Source organism: Athene noctua, chromosome 5 (genome assembly GCF_965140245.1).
Source record: "Athene noctua chromosome 5, bAthNoc1.hap1.1, whole genome shotgun sequence".
NCBI lineage: Eukaryota > Metazoa > Chordata > Aves > Strigiformes > Strigidae > Athene > Athene noctua.
In genome coordinates, this window is record NC_134041.1 from 26,648,743 (window position 1) to 26,667,134 (window position 18,392).

At 48.3% G+C, this 18,392-nt stretch overlaps 1 protein-coding gene and 1 pseudogene across 1 annotated transcript in view; one reads left to right on the forward strand and one right to left on the reverse strand.

Moving 5' to 3' along the window:
* Window positions 1–1,180: 1,180 nt before the first annotated feature.
* On the forward strand, window positions 1,181–2,153 carry LOC141961373 (putative C->U-editing enzyme APOBEC-4; annotated as a pseudogene).
* Window positions 2,154–8,876: 6,723 nt separating this feature from the next.
* The window catches only part of CFH (complement factor H), a 35,157-nt gene continuing 25,641 nt past the window's right edge, over window positions 8,877–18,392 (reverse strand). The window contains exons 15-22 of the mRNA XM_074908231.1: window positions 15,178–15,384; window positions 14,400–14,576; window positions 13,560–13,736; window positions 12,356–12,532; window positions 10,666–10,848; window positions 9,758–9,958; window positions 9,252–9,449; window positions 8,877–9,111 (exon numbers count right to left, since the gene is read on the reverse strand). Coding sequence (XP_074764332.1) covers window positions 9,110–9,111; window positions 9,252–9,449; window positions 9,758–9,958; window positions 10,666–10,848; window positions 12,356–12,532; window positions 13,560–13,736; window positions 14,400–14,576; window positions 15,178–15,384 — 1,322 coding nt within the window. The 3' untranslated portion in view covers window positions 8,877–9,109. The remainder of the gene's footprint in view (window positions 9,112–9,251; window positions 9,450–9,757; window positions 9,959–10,665; window positions 10,849–12,355; window positions 12,533–13,559; window positions 13,737–14,399; window positions 14,577–15,177; window positions 15,385–18,392) is intronic.

The following is an 18,392-nucleotide window of genomic DNA, read 5'->3' on the forward strand; positions in this document are numbered from 1 at the left end:
CTCCAAAATCTCCGAAACAGGTTCCTGAAGAACAAATGTCATACTTGTTTGGAAACAACAGAAAGGCAGTTTTGAAACGCAGATAGCAATACATTTACTATTAATGTCCATTGTGTTTCTCTCTCTCTTGTGAGTCACGACAATTGACTAAAATCCTTACACAGCTAAGGAAGATGCTCAGGCATGTTGAGTAGATGCAGTGCATCTAACCCATGGCATGGTTACATGCACCCAAGCCCCCTTCCTAGCTCACTTAAATTTCTGCTTTCTCTGACACTAGAGTAAGTACCGCTCTTGCAGTGGCCTAAACCAGTAACCTAGACAGCACATCTACTTCTCCCTCTTTACACTGCATACACTTTGAGCTCCACCAAACCATTTGGAAATGTGCACCTCATAGTCCTGTGTATTGGTTCTCTGATGAACATTCTTGTAAATAACCCCAAAAGTCACAAGGGCTTTAGAGACTGCTTGGGGTGTCCAGGCTCAAAGCCCACAGTTAAACATCCCCCGGCGTCTCTAAGTATTCCAAAGAACACCATATTCTGGCCTCCTCTTTCTTCTTGTTGACATACAGCCAGCACTCGTCAGTCCGTTTGATCTGAATCACCAGGCAGCTAGTTGGGGAGGCAAGAGTAACTTTCTTCTTCATCATAGGATTTTGAAAAGAAAGCTTGCCACATCACTGGAGTGGATACTCTGGACCAGTCCTAAAAGGCCAGTGAAGGAAATCAGACGAGTATTTACTGAGCTGGAGCTGCTGAGATGGTAATTATACCTTTTGGGTTTTGGTGGTGTTTTCTTGTTTGCTTTGCCAGATTTCATAAGGCTCATCTGCTAATCAATTCCTGAAAATCATGGCTGGTTTTATTATACAGTTTGTCCTGTCTAGGGTAAGGGAGCAGAGCCGGAGAAATATTTTCAACTTATGTTTTTAGCAAAAAGGCTAGTTTGTGGAAAGGAAAAATGTTCCTAGGCTGCAAGGGCGCTTCGTTCTGTGTGTCACTAAGTTGCTATACGCTGCTACAAGTTTCAGTACGTTTTTGAGGAGACTGTCCCCTACTGTTTTTGGGGTTCAAGTGCCAAATAAATCGAAGGGTTGACTTAAGCTAATACTTCCCCTTTTCACTCAGGACTGTCGGCTATGTAGCTCATAAACGGGGAGATTTTTCAACAGAACATGAATCCAGGAGAGAAAACAATTTTCCAAGAATACCTGACAAATCAGGGGACTGTGGTAAAGCCCTATTGCTGGCAGAGACAGAACCACACCTGCGCTAAGTGTCCCTACCACATGCGGGCTGGTGAAGAAGCGAGAGTCCCTTACGCAGAATTTGACAGGGTCTTTGGCTTCCCTTACAGATCAACAGCAACTCTCCGAAACAAACACCTCCTCTTCTGTGAACTGAGGAGTTCCTCAGGCAGCATAGTCCAAAAAGGCCATGCTACAGACTGTACTGAGCGAGGCTACCATCCCGAATCTGTGCTGTTTGGGGTGGGTGGTTATCTGGATGCAGTTACAGATGCCCATGCAAACATCGGAGGCATCGTCCTCTATGCAAATTACTCTCCTTGTAACGAGGTTTACCACTGCTGCGTAAGTAAAATCTACAACCTTTTGTGGAAGTATCCAGAAATCACGCTCTGCATCTATTTCTCTCAGTTTTGTCTCACTGAGGACGGTTTCCCCACGGCTGCGTGGAACGGCGAAGCTTTGCGGAGCCTCCCCCAGCCTGTGGCCTGGGGTGACTCTGCAGAGACTGCCTGGGGGGGCACGGTGTTACCTCCTCTGCAATTTTGTGTATGGCATCCCAGGGTCAGCCCTTCATCACTCAACTCCACCATCAAGAACCCTAGCAGATCAACAAAATCTGCATCCAGTTAACAACTTAACAGGAATTACACCCTATTTTAGGAAAGCCTTTCCACAGGCGAGGCAGGGAAACCCTGCTGTGCAGCAGAAATGAAAGGCCTTTTCTTCTCCTAGTCTGGCTTCCCAGCAGCCTTTCCAAGCGATGAAAGGCAGACTGCTACCTCCCATGTCTCAAAGCCCCTTGGTGCTTTTCCCAGGCATGTTTCTGCCCTTTCAGAGGGAACATCTATACCCCAGACCTAAAAATATCGTAAGGCATTTAAAAATGCCAAAGGAATAATTCAGTGACACTCATAATCCTGAATTTTTTCCAAGCAGCAGGCACCTGCTCTAAAGACGATACTAGCTGAACTGCTATCAGGCTATCAAACTGAGATCACAGATGGAAAAAAGGAAAAAAAAAAATCAATAAAGTCACCTCCTACAAAAGTTAACCCACAGAATACCTGGTGGTCTCGAATAGCTGATTCTGAAGATAGTATACTTTTATTTTATCCCTGTTCCTTTCAAACATAATTCTATCGCACTAAAACCAAAACCTTGGTATCTTCTGATTACCTCCTGGGAGTAATTTGTTTGTTGCCCTTAAGCCAATTGCTACCAGAAACATGTGAACAGTCCACAAGCTACCGCCACAGCCAGACTTGTAGCTTCCCAGCTGAGGCAACTTTGGGGGAACACATGACATGTCCTAGATTCCTCCTCTGTCAAGAAGGTGGTTCTGCAGGTAAGGCTGATCTATCGATAAAGTTTTCCCACCGGCCGTTTCCTTAATAGTAGAGGGGTTTATAGACACTTATTTATGTGTGTGTGTGCGTGTACTTTACCCCCCCCCCCGTCTTGGGTTCCTCCCTTCCATTAAGAGGAAGCTCACAAAGCTGTGTAATTTTGTAATTGATAGCAAGTATCTGATAGGACAATAGAGATAACAGATCTACACAGTCCAAGCGTAACTCGAAAAAGAAAAACAAAGTTTCTATCATTTAGAGCAGTGTTTTCACTGTGTGATTGAGTACATTTGTTATGACACTAAAGGTCTTGAAGAAGGGAGCAGCTGAAGTCAAGATCATGCTGTTGCCTGGGGAAACCGGGGTTCCTTCCTAGGTAACAGCCATTGCCAAACACACACACTGGCTAATTTTGTGAGGCAGTGCTGCTGCTCCTTTTTGACTCTTTTTGTGGCATCTCTTACTTAGTTACGCATATCCGAGTAGAAAAAAAGAGGTTGCTTCCCCGTGTGACCTTAACCACCCTTGACTTCAGCAGAGGTGATCCCCCTTGGAAACGCAGAGGTTCTTCTGAGCCTCAAACGACGTTAGAGAGGCAGCACTGCGCTAAAACCCGCCAGATCCCTTACTTTTACAACGCCTAGGCGCGTTTTTAGGAAAGCTTTCTTGCATGAGACGGAATCCCTCTGCACCTTCCGATTAAGTATTAGCTAGCACGGCCACAAGCAGGCGCCTGTGCTGTAGCATCGGGGCGATTACTTTTCTTTCGCTAGATTTTGGAGAGCCGCTGCTCTTTTCGAACTCTTGTGGTAAGCAGGCGGCGTTTGAGCTTGGACTTCCAAGCTCAGCACCAAAGCCTGTTCCCCAGTGCCGGAGCACGCCGCGTGGGCACTACCTGGCGCCACCCGCGCTCCGTGTCCCCCCCCCAGGCCCGTTGGAGGGGGCGGCGGGCTCTCGCTTCGGCCAGAGCCGTCTGAGAACGCTCCCTAGGCTGAACCCGCACGGCATCGCGCCCTGTCGCTGTGTTCGCAGCACCAGCTCGCTGTCGGGGCTCGGCAGGAGCGCGCTTGCCCGGAGCCCGAAGGCGATGGCCACTCCGCGTCCCGCGGCGCCCGTCCGCGAATGACGCGGTAACCACAGCAACCGGGCGCCCTGGCACGCAGCCGACCAATGGCAGCTCGCTTCCCGCGTGGCTCCACCCCCTCGCGCCCAACGGCCGGCGCCTGCGCAGAGCTCGCGCCCCGGCGGAGGGCGCGTGCATAGCGCTCGCGCCCAACGGCCGGCGCCTGCGCAGAGCTCGCGCCCCGGCGGAGGGCGCGTGCATAGCGCTCGCGCCCCGGCGGCGCCTGCGCCTGCGCGTGCGCGGGGCGGGGCGGGGCGGGGCGCGGCGGCCATGGCGAAGCACGCGGTGTCCTCGGCGCGGTTCCGCCGGGTGGATGTGGACGAGTACGACGAGAACAAGTTCGTGGCTGAGGAGGAAGGAGGCGACGGGCGAGCGGGGCCCGATGAGGGCGAGGAGGACTCGTGGCTGCGGCAATATCCTTCCGCCGCCGGGCGGGAAGTAGTGCCGGCAGGAGCGGGCGCGGCGGGGAGGGCTGCGGGGAGCGGCGGCCGCCGGCGCTGCCTTTTGCGGGAACATCCGTGCCCGGCGCTCCCGCCGAGGGGCGACCCGGCCCTGAACCGACCGGAGGGCGGGCAGGGGCTGCGGGGCGGCCGGGAGAAACTGCGAGGGAGCGCCGTGTGCAGTGAGATCATTCTTGCCAGCCACGGCAGACAGAGAAGGAAACGCCCAAGTCAAGTCAATCAGATAACAGGAGCCACTTTACTGCCGGGGTGGTCCAGGGGTGGGCACACAAGGCATCGAGTGGGTGTTTCATACACCGTGTTACCCTCAAGCTGATGGCATGGTTGAGCGAATTAATGGCTTGATCGAGAGGCATGCCGGTGTTTCACGACCTACCCGGGATGTAAGGTTGGCGTAAGCAGTTGTTATTGTTAATAACTGCCAGGGACATTACGTGAACCCAAGAAGACGAGCATTTTGTCCTACGGGATTATCAGGTGACGATGCTCCTATATTTGACAATCATAAGGGCCGGTTCCCCCTGGAAATACATGCGGGCCAGCCTGCCGTGGGGAAGTTGCCCTCTTGTGGCATTGTGCTTGTGACCTTGTTAAAATCTAGGGGGTTTCCATGCCTGGGAGGCCTTAGATAAAGGTGGAAAAACTCACCAAAGCAGTGCCTGATGGATAATCCCTGATTTCCAACTTGATGCCCGGGTTCTGACCCCAGGCCTAGTTCAGTTTCTTTTGTTAAGAAAACACCTTCCCCAGGCTGCAGGCGCAGCTTGGCTGCAGCTGGGCTTTCCTTGGTGGGCACAGGGCTGCTGAAGTCTCTTGGAGAACGGCTTGCAGAGAGCAAGGCCACGGGTCTCTGCAGGAGCTGATTGCAGCCATCTGAGGTAAACAAAGGAAAAAACCCAGGGTACAGTTATGCTTACAAAGGACTGTTACGTTAACAAAGAGAGAAACTGAGGTACACAATGGCCTTGAGTGTGATGGTAAACAACCCTGGCAAAGAGGGCAGGCCAGAAGAAGGAAGGTGTTGTGACATGCCTGAGATGCCACAAGGGGCTGGGATATTATAATGTAGCCTTTTACATGTATCCAATAGATTTGTGAGTAGTATGCATGATTATTGTAGAGTGCTTAGGTAAGGGGTGATTTCTTTCAATAAAGTTGAAGCTTGCTCTGTCATTCACGTTGAATCGGCTGCTTGCTTCCTCCATCTGCTGCACATGAGTCCATAGGACCTGACAAGATGAATCCATAGGTCCTGAGGGAACTGGCAGATGAAGTGGCTAAGCCACTATCCATCATATTTGAGAAGTCATGGCAGTCTGGTGAATTTCCTGCTGACTGGAAAAGGGGAAATAACCCCCATTTTTAAAAGAGGAAATAGAGAGAACCTGGAGAACCACAGGCCAGTCAGTCTCACCTCTGTGCCCACCAAGATCATGGTGTGAATCCTCCTGGAAACTCTGTCGGGGCACATGGAAAATAAGGAGGTGATTTGTGACAGCCAACATGGCTTCACTAAGGGCAAATCATGCCTGACAAATTTGGTGGCCTTCTACAGTGGGGGTACAGTGTTGGTGGATAAAGGAAGAGCAACTGATGTCATCTACCTGGACTTGTGAATAGGATTTCACACTGTCCACACAACATCCTTCTCTCTAAATTGGACAGTCATGTATTTGGCAAATGGATCACTCAGTGGATAAGGAATTGGCTGGATGGTCGCACTCAAAGATTTGCGGTGAACGGCTCAATATCCAAGTGGGGAGCAGTGATGAGTGGCGTTCCTCAGGGGTCGGTGTTGGGACTGGTGCTGTTTAACATCTTTGTTGGGGACATGGACAGTGGGATTCAGTGCACCCTCAGCAAGTTCACTGACAACACCAAGCTGTGTGGTGCAGTCGACACGCTGGAGGGAAGGGATGTGCCATCCAGAGGGACCTGGACAGGCTGGAGAGGTGGGTCTGTGCAAACCTCATGAAGTTCAACAGGGACAAGTGCAAGGTCCTGCACATGGATTGGGGCAATCCCAAGCACAAACACAGGCTGGGTGAGGAGTGGATTGAGAGGAGCTCTGTGGAGAAGGACTTGGGAGTAGTAGTGGATGAAAAACTGACTATGAGCCAGGAATTATGCGCTCACAGCCTAGAAAGCCAACCGTGTCCTGGGCTGCATCAAGAGAAGTGTGGCCAGCAGGTCGAGGGAGGGGATTCTCCCCCTCTACACAGCTCTCATGAGACCCCACCTGGAGTCCTGTGTCCAGCTCTGGGGCCCCTAATATCAGAAGGACACGGACCTGCTCGAGGTGGTCCAGAGGAGGCCAGAAAGATGATCAGGGGGCTGGAGCACCTCCCCTGTGAGGATGGCCTGAGAGACATGTTGCCCAGAGCAGCGGTGGCTGCCCCCTCCGTGGCAGTGTTCAAGGCCAGGTTGGACGGGGCTTTGAGCAACCTGGGCTAGAGTAAGGTGTCCCTGCCCGTGGCAGGGGTTTTGGAACTAGATGAGCGTTAAAGGTCCCCTCCAACCCAAACCATTCCATAATTCTGTGATTTGGACATCTATATTTCTGTGAGATTAGGGAAAATAATATTGTCAGATAAAATGCTGGCCAATGCAGAGACCTACGAGGTAGGCTTGGCTTGGATTATGATCTGGTAATCTGATTGCTAATTTTATTACCACAGAAGAAGAGATAACTTAAATAGCTGTACTGGGTCTGGCTGAGCTGGAATTGGGTTTCCCCTATAGCAGCTCTCACGGTGCTGTGTTTTATGTCGGGAGCTGGCAGGGTGTTTGTTGATAGCACCCTGGTGTTGTGGGTACTGCTGAGCAGTGCTTACACAGCACCAAGGCTCTTTCTGACATTTTCCATCCCCCAGTGGGCAAGATCTTGGTAGGGGATACAACTAGGACAGCTGACCCCAACTGACCAAAGGGATATTCCGTACCATATGACGTCTGCTCAGTATAAAGCTGGGAGAAAGGAGGAAGGGGGTGGGGTCACCCTTGGTCCTCCGAGGCAACTACTACGCGTATTGGAGCCCTGCTTCCTGAGAAGGCCCGACATCGCCTCTTCATGAGAAGTAGAGAATAAATCTGTTTTCTGTTTTTGCTTCCGCATGCAGACATTTGCTTCTCTTTGCTTATATTAAAACTGCTTTTGTTTTACCCACAAGGCTTGGTTTTTTTTTCCTACCTTATTTTTCTTTCCCCTCTTTGCCCTGTTGAGAAATAAAAGGGGAAGGGGGGAAAGTGATAGAGCGACTTGGTGGGTAGCTGGCATTTAGCCAAGGTCAAAACACCAAATTAGCCTTTTTTTTTTTTTTTTTTCCCTCTGCTTATTTGACATGCATCCTCACTAGATACAGAGAGACACAACACTAAGCTAGAACAAATTTCAAAGAGTGCAAATGGTTTTGGGGCCCAAGAGTGCATTCCCTATGAATGTTATGTCCCCAGCACTGAATCAGTGCCACAGCAAAATGGCTTTACTAGTTCTCAATAAACGTGGCCAAAACTCCAAGGTGCTTTTGTGCCTGCCCACACTTCCTATAGAAATATGCATAATGCTGGACGTTTGTCTGTGAGAGGAGGACAGAATGTGGTGGATTACAGAAATTAAGAAAGTATCTTGCTGATGAACACTGGAACAAAGAATGGATTGAGTACTTCAGCGTCATGTGGGGCAGCTGTCACTAATCCACCTACCCCACTGAATGACAGGCCAGATTTTTCTTCTTTACTGCTTTAATGCCTGTGTGGTAGTAGAATATCCTCTTCTGACCCTTGGTGTCCCTTACAAGTGTCACTCTGGGTGAGCTTCAGCTTTCCTAACCCTGTCCATACATGCCAAATCAATGCCACAGACAGGTCCCCTTGTAGCCTGGTTTTGTCTCACTCTCCTAATCACAGTGATTTCTTTTCTGCTTCAGAGATCTATGTGAAGTCCCTGATCAGTGAAGCCAGAGTTCTGCTAAATGTGTTTTTCCTCCTGAACACCAGAACTGAATATTCTTGCACTTGGGAGATTCTGTCCTTCAAGACCTGTAAGATTTTCTGGCTTGTCTACCATTCCCAAGCAATCCCAGCTACTAGTTTCCCAAGTAAGCAAAAATCTGGTTTGTCCTCTGCTACTTGCTTTTCTCTCTCCCGTCGGAATCGTGAACTCCGTTAGTACATGCTCACCACATCCAAGATTGATTGCCATTGATTTCCACAACCCCAGACAGTTCTTCCTTGTTAGTGAACAGCAGATGGAGCTGTGCACTGTGCAGGCTGGCCCATCCAGGACCTGGACGAGGAAGTCATCCTCGCCTCCATCCAGAAATCACCATTACTTGCATCTCAACATCTTGTCATCAAGATGAGGCTCAAGTCCCCCATAAGAACTGGGTCTGTGATCTAGAGACTTCCTGGAGTTGCTTAAAGGAGACTCTGCTCACTCACTCATCCTGATCAGGCTGTCAGGACACTCACCTCTGCCATGACCTCAGGGTAGTTTCCAGGCAAGGGCATGGAGAGGAAGCTAGGAGCAGACAAGGCCAAACACATGCCACTTGTTGATGATCAAAGTACCTGCAGGCTTTAATTCTCATCTCAGAATGCCACCAAAGCCAGCCCTATTTCAGGACACAATTGTTAATAAAAGTAACAGTGAGATCAATATACATTGGATAAAATGCAAGCACAACCATTCAGACGGAGAAAATGTAAATACATTTATGAAAATGGATAAAATGTAAACACAAGCAGCCAATAATAAAAAGAAAAAGCAGTAACAAATTCCAAGGCAGAAAGTTGGCTAAACTGCAAACAAAGCACAGCAAAACAGGACATGCCAGGAAAAACTGAGCTCCAATCACTGGTCGGTTGAGGGATCTTTCATTTCCACAGCTGGGCTCCTTCATGCCACTGCCATTTATTAATATGCCTCTGCAGTGTAAATAGAAAAAAAGGGAAAAGGCATGAAGACCAAGCCTGACACTGCAGTGGTTCCTCAGAGTAGCGGACAGGCAATTTCAGTAAAGCTGCCTCCTACAGCCCCCACCGTGTCCTCGGCACCCAGCACTTACATTCACATGTAGGATACGTAATCGCTCCATCCCGGCACTCTGCTCTAAATTTCTCAGGGTGTGAAACTTCTCGGTACCACCGTTTGCATTCAAAGAGAATATAATCCCCAGTGTGATAGGTGGAAGTGCTCAACCAGCTTGATGACTGTAGCTGAATATTGTTCCTTTCCATAATCCTCTTATGCACTGTACAGTTCTCTGCAGAAAAGTACTTTCATTATTTGTCTGTAGACCTCCCACTGGACAACTGATGCTCTGAAACTGTTGGGACCAGCTGAGAGCCCCTGAGAGGCCTTTCCCCAGCTGCCTTTCCAGCTGGGGGGTACGGCAGTCAATGGCTTCTTGGGGACACTGCCCCTCACGACCTGCAGCATAAGGATGCTCCCACATTCCCTGGCTCCTCCCCAGGCGCTCTCCCAGGATACCTAAAGGTCTTCCCCCCAGCTTCAGCACTAAAAATGCAACAACACAGGGGCTAAGCTGTGGCCAAAGTGGAGACGACTTACTTCCTGGCTTGCATTGTGGATATTCTAACGTTCCCTTTATACACTGTGCTCGGAAAGGGGGAGATGCTGGGTCCTCCATATATCCTCTTTTACACCGAAATTCAATGAAGTCACCCGATCTGGAATACAGCTTTCTTGCTGTGACCCATTTCAGCTCAATATTGTTTCTGACCATGTTTTCTTCAGATGCTGTACAGGCCACTTGAAAAAGGCAAGAGAAGAGGGTCATCGCTTTATACAGACTCAACACAGGTACATTTTTTTCCCCTAGAGACTATAAATCTTTGCAGATTTTCCCCTAGCACCTACAGAACCTTCTATGCATCAAAACCCAGTTCCAGCTATTTGCTCTGACCCTCTGTTATCAGTGACAGGAAAGACATTCACATCCAAGCTAAAGGGAAAGAAGACCATGGCTGGGACCCCAGGTGCCCACACAGAGCTATGAAGAAGCCTTTTCACGCTGACAAGGCTTTCACACAGGGCAAGTCACGGGTGGGGAAGTCAGCAGGCACCAAAGAACTTCCCCGTGTCTTTTTTGAGATGCATCCTTCCCTTCTGCTCAGCACTTCTCGCAATTTGTTTCCTCATGGCCATGTCACAGATGCAGACCCAGATTTCCCCAGCACTGCCATGTGCTCTGAACTATCCTCACCATTCACAGCCTGTTGATCAGCAGCATCCCTAACTTGGGAGCACTTGGGAGCCTGGCATGGCGATGGAGATCCCCTCACACTACGGGCTTCACACAAACTCCCCTCCTCCCAAACCCACTGTGGTGGCAAGAGACAACAGGCAGCAGAGGGACTACATGAGCAAACTTCAAGAATAAACAAAGGAAAAAAAAAAAACCAAACAACAGGAGCAGTGACACAGTGTTTGGCCACAGAGCACATGCTTCAACCTACCTAGGCAAACTGGGGGGCTTGTCCACTGCCCATCAGTACAGGTGATATGTCGAGATCCTTCCAGGACGTAGAGACTTGGGCATTTGTATTCCAGAGTGGAACCTTGTGGATATTCTTGCACAGGGAAGGAAAGAAGGTCTCCATTTTCAATAACTGGAGGTGGGCCACATTTCCCACCTTTCCCTGGAAGAAAATTCCCAATCAGAGAGAAAGCCACAAGAGTTTAATTGCAATGGAGGCCTGGCTACAAATGCTACTGGACAGTATGTTGGCACTACTCTGAGAGACCTGGAGGAAAGCAGAGAGAAAACCAAATACTTGGCAGGTGAAAAAGAGCAAGAGTTTCTCATTTCTCCAGTGCTGGGACTCACAAGTGCCAGTTCACCCCATTTGTCCACAGCTGAAGCACTTACAGCTGTCTGCAGGACTTCCTCTCATCCTGCATAACAGTGTAGTGTTTGTCACAGCTCTTTCTGCAGAAGAGCCTGACACCCACCTCCTCCCTACACTGCCTGAGCAGTGACAAAAACGGATCTGACTGCAAACAGCAACAACTGTCACCAAACTGCACCACTGTGATCACTGATGGGATAATAGTCCCTGGGCTCTGTGTGCCTCTCACAGTGCTGAGCAGCTCACACATGCCAATTCTGAACTGCTGCTGCCTCATGGATTAATTCAAGCACCACGCTGCTGCCAAGTCTGGCCTTACAATGGACCTTGTGCTGGGAAATCTTCAGAGAAGACTCAGATCCGTTGGTACCAGCAGTGAGCCTCGCTGCACTTGGCATTGCGTTCTGGAGCCACAATACGGAGCCTGGCCTTAAGTCACCTGCTGTTTCTGCAGATGCTTCCAGATGGGTGCTGGCTGAGTGAAATGCTGCTGCATTGGTCCCTGTGCTGAAACTTTCTGTATGTCTAGTGAAGACAAATGAGATTATTCAGTGCGCTCATGAAACCCTAGGAGGCACCAACACAGTAGGTAGGTATTGGCTCACACATCACATTCTACCCTCAGTTGGTTTAACAGTTTATTTGACTCCACAGCATTCAGTATAGCAATGCATCATCTGCACTTTCTGGATGTCAACTAGCAGGGAAGCTGTGGGTCACTGTTGAATAGTGACAACAAAATCTCTCACTCTCTTCTCATCAGGCAGGCACAGAAAGTAGATTCTAAGAAGTCCAAGGGCTGCGTCTCACCCACCACCCAAGATTACCAGACCTGAGACAATGCTGGATCCAGGGGTGGTGACTGGATTTCTTTGACTCTTTCTCTCCTTTCTTTTTTCTTTCCTGTCCTTATTTTTCTTTCTCATGGATTTGTAAGAGACCACATTGCTTATTATCCTTTTCCAAACTAAAGTTGTTTTTACCTCAAGTAAAACACTTTAACTGGTCGTTTGGTGTTGTTTCACCTTGATTTAACCTGAGGTGATCACAGAACCTTTATGACTCCCTGGGCTCCCAGTCCAGGTTGTAACAGGCCCTTTTGAGTGATGCCACCTGTCTCACTCAGCTGGTAAACTCGCCTGAATTGATACTTGGGAAAATGGCTTTTTCCCGAGGGCACCAGCTATGCTGTGTTTGCGCACAGTAATGGGAGTGAAATTTGGAGAAGTAAATGCCACTAAGTCACCTTCATGATATCTCACTGACAGGCAATTGTTTGAAGAGAGAGAGAAATTACCTTTGCACTTTGGCAGCTTTGTCCAGGTCCCATTCTGACACACTATGGTGGAGTCCCCAGCCATCACAAAACCTTGCCAGCACTGATAGTGAGCACTTTCCCCAGGCAAATACCTTGACTTTTTAACACCTTCAACTTTACCACCGGCAATTTCTGGAGGAGGTTCACACGTCACATCTGAAAAAGAGACACTGCTGCAGTCACGTCTGCAGTCACTGAGGTGTTCCCCTATACAGCCAACAGTTAAAGGAATCAACCTTGTTACAATTTCTGTCCAGCTCTTCTGCCTCAAGTGGGTCACAGCTCCAAGAGTTTGTCATGGAGAAAGCAATGAGGTGTGACAGTGGCAGCAGAACTCTCTTTCTGGGACTCTAAGGAGATGGCAGGGTCAATGACAGCTTCCAGAAAAAGCCAGTGTTTCTGCAGCTACACCTTACATCACAAGAAGCCACACTGGCCTTCCTGCATGCCCATGTCCCTCCTCCGCGAGCCCTGGCATTCCTGGAAATCATAAGGGTAGCAGCCAAACTGGCGTTCTGCTGAATCGCAGAGCTCTGGAGGACCGGCAGCGCGGGAGGAGATTGTCAGTCTGCACTGCCCAGGGACCGGATAGTGCCGTCCGCTCCAGGGAGGTGTGGGAAGCCAGGTAGCACTTGTTTGCCCTGCAGCCACGGATTTGGGCAGGGGACAGGAGCACAGCTCCTGACAGTTCCCTGTCACAGGAATGCTATTCCCACTTCATGGCCCCAGCAGAGCGTACATGGTCTAGATCCGAGTCTCTGCTGGGATCTGCATCGGTCAGAGTGCAGCCCTGGAGAAGAACGGCTGTTTCTCTCCTGTACTGCTTCTTCCATTCAGAAACTCCCGGACAGGTTTGAACAGAACAGAGGAGCCTGTACATCTCTTTCTACTGGAGGTTGCTGAAGTGGCAGAGTCTGGGGAAATACCAGCACTACTCTGGAGAATGACAGAGCAGCACCTTTTAGGCATGGCTTTTTCAAGACGTCTTTGCTGCTGCTGAACATATCCCCAGCATTTTGAGAGGCATCAAGCTAAATTAAAGTGCTGTGCAAAGAAGCAATTGCGAATACCAAGTTGGGATACACAAAGAAAGCAGAAGTAGAAAAAGTAAAGCCTTTAGAGTGTGTAGGTAAACAAACCATGCCCCCTATGCTACAGGCAAGATGAAAGCACAGATTCCTACCTCTGCAGGTTGGTGCCTGGGACCACTCTCCATTTGTACAAGTGACATAATTTCCACCCATCATTTGGAAATTGCTTTCACATTCATACTGCAGTCTGGCACCGGGCAGGTACCTCTCCTGTTGAGTGCTTGTAATATAAGCATTGGGAATTTCAGGTGCAGCTCCACAGCTAACATCTGAAGAGAGAGGGGCGTGTAAGAACAGCAGTGCAGCAATATGACGATCACAGAACATTGCATTGCAGAGCACCATTGCTCCTGATGAGCAAAAATGGTTTGCGTAATGCAGATCATTTTCTACAGGTAGAAAAGGAAGATATAATGGTCTTTACTCTGCAGTGCTTCACCACATAATACTAGTTTTGCCTAGAGTGACTAAAAAGAGCAAAGGAGTTGCAGAGATCAGCCGAATGTGCAGATGGGTGTTGTGCAGCACTGTGTGCCAAAGGGTTGGAGAGTTGAAGTGGTTTCTCTAATATCTGAAGGCAACTTTCAGCAACTGACACTCTTTGTGATATGAAAAGAAGATACATTACTCTACCAGTTATCTCTGCCTTTGCAGCCAGCATCCATTCTTCCATAACCCTCTGCCTACTTGATTTCAGCAGAGAGATAAGTTTCACCTACAAGCTTCAGCCCATAGGAGAAATGATGTCTTGGCTGATCTACCCTGCTGCTTGTTTCTCAGGAGCCAGAAAAACACGGGTTGTCGGACCCATTCAAAGCAAGTCACGCGTTGGCTCTATTGGCCTGACCCACCTGCATGCCTGAGCTGACATTTTAATTCACAACCTGTAAGACTAAGAAGGGTCATAGACTTCTTAGGAGTAGAACCTATACCTTCACAGAACGGCGGTGCTGTCCAGTTTCCTTCCCTGCAAATAATTTCTGGAGGACCAACAATCAGGAACCCTGCATCACACTGGTAGTGAACTGTTTCACCAGGCTCATAAATTTCCTTGTTTCTGCCTTCAGTTTGAGCATTGGCAACTTTTGGAATGCTTTCACATGGCATTTCTGAAAAGATACAGAAAGCTGATGCCTGTGCTAATGTGATACACATAGAATGAGTGTATGTTTATACAAACAGTTGCTTTAGAGAGCTTTCTCTATCATCAGCATCGTCACCTGCTGACAGTGGATTTTACATAAAAGGTAGCGTACGGAAAATTAAATAAGGCATTCCTTTATATAGGCACGGACGTCCATCTCTGGAATATTTAGATCCTGTTTCTAACCATGCTTGAAAATGTCAATAAAGGCTTCTGTCCCTTACTACCACAAAGTGGTTTCCATCACTGAAGCACCAAAGCGACTCCTAGTCCCTAGCGTGCTCTGTAGAAAACAGATGCTTGGATTAATGACTATGTGCACAGGACTCACCTGGCAGAGATATGAACAGAACAAAGATTGCAAGAACACAAAGGAATATTTAAAAACTAAGCTGCATTCAAAAAGTCAGTCCTGCATCCAATCAGGATTACTCTGAACACACCCATGAGGGATAAGATTCCACAGCAAAATAGGGAGTTACTGGCCCTTACTAGTCAAGATCTGGTTTAAAATTCGTTCAATTTCATTGCTTAATGCACTCAGAAAAAGTATTTTTTTATATTACCGAAGCATGCAGGAGCTGGAGTCCAGTTTCCCTTAGAACAAGTTATCTCTGATAGTCCATTGAACTTGTATCCGGGACGAGAAACATACTTAAATTTAGCACCAGACAGATAAAATGTTTTCCCTTCTCTATTAACTTTTAAGTTTGCATTTTCCAGCCTAGGAACATCAGCACATTCTACAGGTTGCGGTGGCAAACATGGTCTTTCTAAAAAATACAGAAGACACAGAAAAAAAATAATGCAAGACAATTAATATTCCAGTGACATATGCTATCTAAAACTGAAAAGAAAAAAAACAATCATCCAAACATAAATTAAATGACTTGAAAGAAAGATGAAGAAATGTCTAAGATAAACAAAGCAAAGCTTCTCTCCCCTTTCCCTCCTACATGGGGTTGCTCTCTCTTCATTTGAACCAAATTAAAGCCATTTTCTAGTTCATACCAAGGAGTTACAGATACAGTTTAGCATCAAGAACAGGGAAAATTTCCTAGGCAGAGAAATAGAAGAGACATTGTCTTGCTTTGGGATATTGAAAGTGAGTTTTTAGCATGTTAGCTACTAAATTTTTCCACTATTAATAAAGTGGTACCAATGTCCTGACGGACAATGGATTACTCTATGAAGCCCTCCTGAGCCAGAGCTGTCCAATGCTTTCTTCTCCTATGCTACTGAAGAGTGGGTGGACCTCAGTTATATTTTATATGCATTCTTAGTTGTTAATAAATTAGGTTTTATTAGTTGACACATCAAGTTGAAAGCATATGTTTGCTCCAAATTCCACAATACAAAAGATCTAGTTACAGTCAAAGTTCCTGTTCTGTAACTGGGACTGGGAGTTTTATTTCAGTAAAAGTTGTTTTATGAACAGCTCAAACAGGTTTTTTTTGTTATCCTTCTCTATGTCTGTCACTTATCACCAAAAATAGGAACTCAGAGGCAATGCAGAAGAAAAGGAACCACGTGGCATGAGAATCTTTCAGTTTAAGAACACACGCGGTTGGCATGTTGTGCACATCAGTCACCAGCTGGCACCTCATTTGCCCTGTGCTTGGCTATTTCCTATTCATTTCTGAAAACACTTTATCTGAGCGTTTAATGAACTTCTGCTTACAAGATATGACCTGCATAGTTAATATTAATGCAGAAAGGTGCTGGGGACATCAGCCCATCTGAAGTGCATGTGTACCAATGCACACAGCATGGGTAACAAACAGGAGGAGCTTGAAGCCATGATGCAACAGGAAAATTATGACATAGTGGCTATCACAGAGACATGGTGGGATGCCTCCCATGACTGGAGTGTGCCAATTGATGGCTACAAGCTCTTGAGGGGGGATAGACAAGGAAGGAGAGATGGTGGGGTGGTGCTGTATGTTAGGGACTGTTATGATTGCTTCGAGCACAGGTGTAGTGAAGACAGGGTGGAGTGTCTTTGTGTTAGAATCAGGGGAAAGGCCAACAGGGCAGATGTTGTAGTACAAGTCTACTATAGGCCACCCAACCAGGACAGAGAGGTGGATGAAATATTCTAGAGACACTTAGCAGAACTATCATGATCGCTTGCCCTTGTTGTTGTGGGAGACTTTAACTTCCCAGACATTGCTGGAAATACAACACTGCAGAGCGGGACCAGTCCCAGAGATTCCTGGAATGTGAGGAAAATAACTTCCTGACACAGCTGGTGAGTGAACTGACCAGAGAACGTGCCCTGCTGGATCTCCCCTTTGTGAACACAGAAGAACTGGTGGATGATGTGGTGGTTGGAGGCCAACTAGGACGCAGCGATCATGAAAACATAAGAGTTCTCTATTCTTAGAGAGGCCAGGAGGGGGAGGCAGAACTGCCACCCTGGACTTATAAAGGGCTGGCTTTGACTTGTTTAGGCACCTGCTTGACAGGATTCCTTGGGAGATGGTCCTGAAGAGTACAGGGGTCCAGCAAGGCTGAGGACTCTTTAAGAAGAAAGTCTTAATGGCAGAGGAGCAGGTGGTCCCCAGGTGCTGTAAGAGAAGCCAGCGGCAGAGAAGACCACCCTGGCTAAACAGGGAGCTTTGGATGCAACTCAGGGAGAAAATGAGGGTATATGGCCTTTGGAAGAAGGGGCTAGCCACTTGCAGTGATTACAAAGATGCTGTGAGACTGTGCAGGGCAGAAGGCAGGAGGTCTAAACCCCAGCTAGAAATGAATCTGGCTTCAGCAGTTAGAGTAAAAGGAATGTTTGTATAAGTACTTCAACAGCAAAACAAAGATCAGGGAGAACCTCCATCCCCTGTTAGACGCAGGAGGAAATATGGCAACAAGTAATGAGGAAAAGGCTGAGGTACTTAATGCCTTCTTTCCTCAGTCTTTAACAACAAGACTAGTTGTACTGAGGGAATCCAGCCCCCTCAGCCAGAAGACAGAGACTGGGAGAACAACCTGCCCACAATCCAGGAGGAGATAGTTTCAATAAGGCCAAATCCCAGGGGCTGCACTTGGGCCACAACAACCCCCAGCAGCGCTACAGGCTTGGGGAGGAGTGGCTGGAGAGCTGCCAGTCAGAGAGGGACCTGGGGGTGTGACTGACAGCCAGATGAACAGGAGCCAGCAGTGTGCCCAGGTGGCCAAGAAGGCCAATGGCATCCTGGCTTGTGTCAGCAATAGCATGGCCAGCAGGGACAGGGAAGGGATACCCCTGGACTCCGCACTGGTGAGGCCGCACCTCGATGACTGTGTTCAGTTTTGGGCCCTTCACTACAAAAAGGACATTGAATGACTCAAGTGTGTCCAGAGAAGGGCAACAAAGCTGGTGCAGGGTCTGGAGCACAGGTCGTACGAGGAGTGGCTGAGGGAACTGGGGGTGTTTAGTCTGGAGAAGAGGAGGCTGAGGGGAGACCTTGTCACCCTCTACAACTACTTGGAAGGAGGTTGCGGAGATCTGGGGATGAGCCTCTTTAACCAAGTACCAAGCGATAGGACAAGAGGTAATGGCTTCAAGTTGCACCCGGGAAGGTTTAGACTGGATATTAGGAAGCATTTCTTTCCAGAAGGGGTTGTTAGGCGTTGGAATGGGCTTCCCAGGGAGGTGGTGGAGTCCCCATCCCTGGAGGTGTTTAAGAGTTGGGTCGACATAGCGCTGAGGGATATGGTGTAGTTGAGAACAGTCAGTGTTAGGTCACTGGTTGGACTGGATGATCTTCAAGGTCTTTTCCAACCTAGATGATTCTGTGAT